The 8,006-nt window shown below is 39.4% G+C and overlaps 1 protein-coding gene across 1 annotated transcript in view; it reads right to left on the bottom strand.

The window, feature by feature from the left end:
• The window catches only part of ACVR2A (activin A receptor type 2A), a 77,083-nt gene extending 69,370 nt beyond the window's left edge, over nucleotides 1-7,713 (bottom strand). The window contains exon 1 of the mRNA XM_009285256.1: nucleotides 6,720-7,713. Coding sequence (XP_009283531.1) covers nucleotides 6,720-6,774 — 55 coding nt within the window. The 5' untranslated portion in view covers nucleotides 6,775-7,713. The remainder of the gene's footprint in view (nucleotides 1-6,719) is intronic.
• Nucleotides 7,714-8,006: the final 293 nt, after the last annotated feature.

Below are 8,006 nucleotides of genomic sequence, written 5' to 3'. Positions count from 1 at the left end.
ATTTCTTATACATGCCCATCACAGTTAAGAGTATATAGGGGTTTGCTTTTAATTATGTTCTGGTTTTAGCATTTTGAATTGAATTACCACCTAATTACAGCTTCATATAAATCCTTAAAAATAGAAATTATACCTTAACAAAATAAGGAATCTCAAAAGGTGATATCTAGCCATTTAAATTACTTCAACAGCACGTAGCCACCTTGCCAACTAAAGGTACTCAGCATCATACGAAGGCCAAGTCAATGTAGTTTAACATTAAATTACTAACAAGCCTTCTCAATGAATAGTTCAAGAATAACACTGAAATTAATTACAATTTTGGACTGACTCTGCACCATGATTGAAACAGATTATCTTGCACCAATTTAACCAGAAATACCAGTAGAATACAAGAATACCACTACTTTTACAAGGAAAGATTTTAGAATTCAGCAATACTTAATTTACCCTCAAAAATCAATGAAACATTGAGTTGGCAATATACACAAGCGTTCCTGTTCTTCCACTGCTGCACTGTAAAGTCACCAAGATTTTAGGTTAGACAGCTGTCACTCAGACCTTTGCTGGCATCGATACAATTGTAAGTATGTCACTTGCTCATGTTCTCCGTAACGAAGTTTCTGCCTGAAAGCGAGAGCAGCACAGTTCATTAGGATGACCATCACAGAGAAAGTTCCAAAGACGGAGAGGTAAAGGTTACCATCCTGCTCATCCTTCTTTGATTGCAAGTCTGAAAATGGGATTTATTTGGGAATTAACCCCATGGAACGGAAGTTAAGAAAGAAAAGATAAAAAGGGAAGGTACATTCTTTCATTGAACTATCTAAAGTAACTCAGTTTTTTGTAACAGCACCTAACTAGAGGTGGGTACAAAGTAGTACTTCACGCCTCCAATACCCAGCCTCAGTAGATCCCATCCTAACAATACTAGTGCTAACTCCAGTTGCTTCTGGCTGCAGGAACAGGTAGTCTTCCCACAAACACTTCCCTCATTTCCAAGTGTTTCTCAAATACCTCTAACCACATAACCAAAGATTTATGCCTCCAGTTAGTAAGAGAATTGTCTATCTTCCTTTTTTTTTTTCTCCCTAGCTGGACTACTTGCTTCCAGTTACAGCTTTAACTAGGAAATTCAAAAGAAATCCATGAATGTTGACCTTTCTCTTCAAGGGTTACTTTACTGTGGAACTATTAAGGAATGGTGCCTTAGCAATAATTACTGCAGTGGATAAACCCTTCTCTGCTCTCTTTCCGCTAACAATTGAAGTATTTGAGGCATCTAACGTACGTTTGGGATTCTTAGCCACAAAGATATGCAATGTAAACAATATTGCAGTAAATATTCATTTTCTGTGGGATTAAGCCTAAATATGCTCTGCTGTTTGGCACTGTAGTCACAAACTGTTTCTAAGAAAAAAAAAAAAAACCTCCACCACCACACAGACAGTGTAGGGGAGAGAAGATAAGAGATGCCACATAATGTCACTGGCATCCAATAACACTTCAATTTCCATATGGAAATAAGATGTGTTGAATTTTAAGCACCAAGGCAACAAAAACACATTAAGATTTCATCACACAAGAACTTGGCTGTAAAATTCGTAATTTTCTTGATCTTTTTAAAGAGTTCTCATTTTCAGGAACATCAGATAGCTAACAGACCATGTATTCTACCAACCAGCTAAAGCAGACTGCTTTCTGTTAATTAAGTGGTGGAAACGCATCTCCCCTTCCCTAGAAATCTCTTCCACAATCAGATTCCTTGTCAACCTCTATCTTTTTGCAGTCCATGTTATAATGATTGCTCTCCAGATGATTTCCGAAGGATAAGTACCCAGGACTTCCTATATCTTAGCTCCGAATCACACAGGTCTCCAAAAGACTACTTTTGCATATTGTGTCCACATTTGTCTGTGAATAAAGAAAGTGTTACTACCATCTTTTAAGAGATCCAGACACTATACACATAAACTTCATAATGGTGATTTGAAATAGAACTGTATTCCAATTTCAAAGAGAAATAAGCTATGGGAGTTGGAAGAGAAGGTAGAATCACTAAGAATGAAAAACATTGGAGTCACTGTTATTTTTTTTCACCCTACCTAAAACTAATGATATGACAAAAAAGCACCTCTATAATTAAACAGGGGCAGGGGGAAGTATTTGTCTATCCTTATTTGCAAATTGTCTGAACCCATCACCTAAGGTCTTTTGCCCCAAATTCCAGAAAGGTGGGGGGGAAAAAAAAAAAGAAAAGAGAACTGGCATTCAGATATTCTCCATTAAAACCAGATGAAAACTATTATTCATGATAGCAGTGATTACCTTCTTGCACTCCCATATAGCAGAAAACAGCTTTCCCCTCACACAGAACACCTCCCTCCACCAACTTACATAGCATCCAGCATTTGAAGACAAACTTATTTACGCTTTTTCTATGAGAAAAGGCTTTTGTCTGATGGGTAGACATCCAAATAAACCCATGACAGCAGCATCTCTCTAGAAACATTTGTCAAGTAGAGTTCTACTAGAACTATGCTTACATGTTCTAATATTGCATTAGCACAAGTACAGCTATTTTTCATAACCCAGAAGATTTGGGGTTTGTAACTTTTGTTAAGTATTAACAGATTACATAGAATTAGTAACAGAATTTTGGTCTGTAATTGAAGTTATAACATCAACCTGGAGCCATGAAACTTTGTAAACCACGTAACATTTACATCTATGTAACCGTATCTATGCTTGAAAACAGTATTAAGTAAGTTTACAGGTCCTGCTCTCAACAGCAACATCAAGAGTGCTGGGGTATTGCCCAATGATAACACACAATACAAAAAAGTGTACACTCTTATAAAAAAGGAATCTGGAGCAGGATTTCACTTTAAAAGCAGCACGAAGTCTGAAGTGTTTTATTGCTCTGCCTGTGCAATAAAGTGATTAGAGTTCAACCACAATCATGGACAGCTTGCAGAGAACATACCAGCAGAGACAATTTCACAAACAATACTCCTAAACCTTTAGCAGAATTTTCAAGGGCTACCAAATTAATAATGAAAGGACAGTCAAAAAAAATGTTACACTAGTAAAATTAAAGAAAAAAGTCTCGCCTCCCACCTCTCAATTCCTTCAGAACACCTAACCATTCAGCTTCTGAAGCTGTAGCAGTATCTTTGCCTTTACAATTCTATCTAGATTTTTTTTTTTTTTGAAAAAAATGAGTAAAAAAAACCCATTTCCCCTGACAATAATCAGTGTGAGTCAGGAGAAGAATAAAATAAAAATCAAAGATTAAAATATTCCCCATGCAGTGAAAATGCTACTTCAACTACAAAGGTATCTTTGACATGCCGTTTCCTTGAGCAAAATTATTCAGGACCTTCTGAGTGGCTTGAGAATGATCTAGCATTGGAGGGGGAAGAGAGGGCCAAGACTTTTCTGATGTGCTTCCTTTTGCGTAGGTGATTTTTAGAATGAACCGAGCTTAAGTGAGTTTTAACAAATATGGATCTTGTCCCCTGTAAGAGACTTAAAGCTGCAGAACTACTTTGATGACAGACCGTCCAGGCACCAAAGACAGAGGCAGCAGCTCAGAAGAGAAAAAATGATGGTTTAGGAGATACGGCGTGTAAGAGCACCAAAAAGAACCATGAGATGTTAAAAATCATAGCACCCACAACAGAAGATTTCGGTTAAAGACAATCCACTACTTCAACATCTCCCGCATTTTCAGCTGCATAAGGCACATATTCTGAAACATCACAGAAAACTATGAAAGTATACATTCTTTGTGTAACTCAGCAATCACGAAAACTAGAGGACACAGAAACACACTTCCTTGGGAGAGAACATTAGATATTATCTAAAGAGAAGCGTTCTTTGATGAACGCGCTATTTTATTTACTATTTTTCTTTTTTAAGCTCACCTACAAGAGAGGCACAGGAAGCATATTCAATTGTTCTAAGTTTTATTACTACTGCAGGATCTTCTGTTCTTTATTAAATCAAAAATACACACAGGTTTATATAAAAAGTGTATTAGCAGGCACATGGAGAACCTTGACCTGGGCACTTTGTTTTCATGTTTAGTTAATAAACATTCACCTCATTCTCTTGAATTAGTACAAATGGGTGCAAACCTACACCCACTTTTACCCAAGCATCTACAAATATTTTAAAGCGTAATAACATAACACAGATGCTCTTTTTCAAACATCTTACTCAGAAAGAGGGAATATTTTCACTCCCTTAGCAAAGATTATTAGATTTAATTCACTGGAAATTCCTACCCATTTGAAGTACATTTACAGGATTTCATACAGCAGTTTATAGATAGTAAAATAAAACACCTTCAACCTAAAGACCACTTCCACACCTACCACATAGGAAAAAAATCCCACAACATTTTCACCTATTTAACGACCACTAGTGTTAATTGGCTATGTAAACAACTGCAGAAAATAGCTGCATATAAAAATAAATTAACAAATACAGAAAACCAACACCCCCACTCCCCGACACACACACTCCGTGTAGCTGGAGACTGCATACCGGAGAAAGACAAACCAGACATCTTCACACCTGAACTCTAGGATTTCTTCAACCATTGCCAATATTCTTACATATATAGCCCCGGCAGACTTTTTTCAGACTAAAGACTGGAAAAGACGCAACTTATGATGATGATGATGATGTTAGAATCAATTGATCAGGTATGATTTTAAACCGAAACAAGTCACAGTTGAGAGAAGAAACCCTACTTATCAAAATGCCTGTACTTTGTGCTACAAGCTTACATAATCTTATCATTTTGATTGTAAAAACAAAAGCTTACTGTTGAATGTATTTATTTTTAGACCTACACCAGGGCTACAGATACTCTAAAATTTTAGGTGAGCAGAAAATAGTTTAATAATTGTTAAATACCGGAACACCGAATGTGTAATACTGGAATAACCACCAAAACAATGTCATTAACATGAGCAGCAGTCCGAATTGCAGCCAGTTTCCTGCTCATTTAGCAAAGATTAATTCCATCTTCACAGGCAAGAGAAACATTCAGTTTACATTACCAAGAACAACCCGAGTAAGAAATGATAAAGAAAAGATGGCTTTTGTTGCTTAAACGTTCTTTTTACTAAGTAGGATAGGTAATGTCAACAAGAACACTATTCTGTGCTCTAGGCAAAGATATCTTAATAGAAGGACGTGGAAGGGAGAGACAGACATGAAGAACAGATGGCACCAAGTCTTTCAGAAACTGTCGGGGCCGGGGGGGCAGGGGGAAAGTTTCCCTACAGAAAATATTCCCGAATTAAGAGGAATGTTGCTCGAGTAACTTAAAAGTAAGGTATTAGGAAAAGATAAAAGATGTCTCCTACTGCAAGACAAAACTACCAGAAGAAATCGTGTTTTGTTTCAAGAGAGGAATAAATGGTATACCCTAATAAAAAAAAAAAACCACACCAAAAAACCCCTCTGCCTGTCCTTAACCTGCTCTGTTAGTTACCTGGTTAAAACAGAAAGGATTTTTTTTGGTGTATTTCTGGCAGCGCTCGCCATTTCACAGCACATTTAGCGCACACGGAATTGATCAATACCGCTACAGACAGAAGACTAGACTATCCATTTACTAACCACAAGAAAATGCCCTGTTCAGCAAAATCCTGTACATTATAACACTGAAATTTTAAAAGGCATTGTTATACGGATCTCATTACTCTCTTACACCGGTTACACTGAAAAGCTGAGCACTTGTCTGCTAGCTTTCAGACTGATAAACAAGCATACCTTTGCATGCTGTGCAAGAACGCTAAAAAGTGTATCAAAACCTACCCAGAGGACTATACACACATTCAAAGCGTGAGCAGAAAGTGCCAGGCTTGCCATGTAAACAAATATTAGATCCCTTACACAACTCAAAATAGGATTTTTTCGTGAAACTGATGGAGCTTCAAGCAGAAATGTACAACAGTTCCACTAACCACTGGTTGCTACCATAACCATTTTCCTCCTAAAGAAGCGTGGGGAAGTCCTCACGCCCCGCTCGCTTCTCAGGACTCAGAGCTGGCGTTTGAAACTCAACTTCTGCTGTTTTAAAGAGAAAAGCAGTAGCTTTTTTTGCACTACAAGGCAGTGACTTATTGAGTAGCAAAATACAAAGCGTTACAAGTTATTGTTTAGAAACTGAAAGTCTGCCTTTTCAGCCTCATTCTGTGCATACATCTATACATGCACCCACCCCTCGCCATCATTAAAGGACGACCTAATGCTTTCAGAGCAGTACCTATTCTAAGCTAATGAAGCATTAATGAAGGTCGCCATTCACCAGTGAAGGGCCTGGAATAAGAGATCTAATTGAAGTTAAGAGTATTTCAGCTGGGTTATTCTTATTTAAAAAAAGAGCACGAAACACTAATAACTGCATTGCTAGATTACTGTATGTGACACTAGGTGGTTATGTCTCCACATTTGTTCCACACAATTGATCTGAAATCCAAGCGCTGCACGCATTTGAAGTGCTCGTTATACATTTTTAAGAATAACGATGAAAACAGCTTCTGCCTTTACACTCACTGCCATCCCCAAACATTTGTCACCTGAAAAAAAGGAAGATTTCTCCTCCTTTATACTAACTGACAAAGTTACCTCAAGCTTTCAAGTGCTGACCCCAATGCCTTACGCTTAAAGTGACGAACCCAAGAACATTCACTTACCTGAAGAACAAGAGATAAGAAAAACAGCGAACGCCAACTTAGTAGCAGCTCCCATTTTCCAATGCTGTTAAAACATTTAAGTGACTTTAAGCAGCCAGTTTCCTGGGTCCTGCAAGCTGGAAAATCTCCCTTCTTGCTGAACCGTTATAAAGCAATCTATAGCAACATTTCTGCAGCAGATAATGTTCATAAAACAGTAGAATCAGATTTCTTTAGACACTGACGATCTCCCTCCGGCTCTTTCTAGCGAGAATCCGGGTTGAGGGATGGATGTATTTGGAACCGTGTTTCAAAACACACGTGTCATTTGGCTTCTGTACAAACGGTGACAAAATTTAATTCATAAAAGTATGCTACGAATCCACTTTGAAAAAAAAAAAAGTCAACAATTAAGCCGCTGGACACGACGAAGTCTCTGAGCACACTCCAACTTCGCTTTTCCACATCAAGCTCCGTGAAGCATCCCTCGTGGGTGCCGAGGGTCGGGGAGTCGGATCGAAATCAGTAAACACGGTGTTTTCGTCCTGGCTCCCCTTAGACAACATGTAGTGTTTGGGAGAAAAGTAGCTCCATTTCAGTTTCAAACCTCAAAAGCCTCCGGGTGAAGGGAGGAAGTTTTGCCAGTTTCTTGATGAAAACTACCTTAAAAAAGGAAGCCACCAGCTACACGTGGGCAACACTTCGGTTTTCTTTAATAACGCTGAGGGATTTAGCGTGACCCAGAAGAGGAAGAGGGGAGAAACAACAGTTTGATAGCAAACAAACCTTCGGGCTTCCCGAGGAGTGGGAAATCTCTAGTCCTGCCGCCAGTCAGCGAGAGCCGAGCATCTCCCCTTCTCTCCCCCGCCTCCGCGATCCTTCTGCCGGGCCGTGCAACACCAGCACTGCCGAATCCGAGCAAGATTTCAAATTCTTCTAAGAGATTTCCATCCCCTCCCCCCCAAGAGGCTATATTTGGTATTTAAACACAGAAGAGTGACTGGGGAAAAAAAAAAAATGCAGTATCCAGCCGCTGGGGAGGAGGGTGATATATTCTTTGTGGCAAATCCTTCCTTCCTTGACTGCCGTGCTTCTAGGAGAACTCAGCTTCTCTGGAAGCGAGGAGGCGAGCGAGGCTGCGGGCACAGGGGAGGATGCAGCGGCTACCTCCGCGCTGGCTTGGCGGGCGGCGGGTTTCTTCCTCCCGTGAAGCAGGCTTGTGGCTCTTCTGCTTGATGCGCACTCCTCTCCAACTCCTCACCGACACATTTCTTTCTCGCCGCACCTCCGCCCGCCCCGCTGACGTTC

This window comes from Aptenodytes forsteri, unplaced genomic scaffold (genome assembly GCF_000699145.1).
Source record: "Aptenodytes forsteri isolate BGI_AS27 unplaced genomic scaffold, ASM69914v1 Scaffold380, whole genome shotgun sequence".
In the NCBI taxonomy this organism is placed as follows: Eukaryota; Metazoa; Chordata; class Aves; order Sphenisciformes; family Spheniscidae; genus Aptenodytes; species Aptenodytes forsteri.
This window is presented reverse-complemented; position numbering and strand designations above follow the sequence as displayed.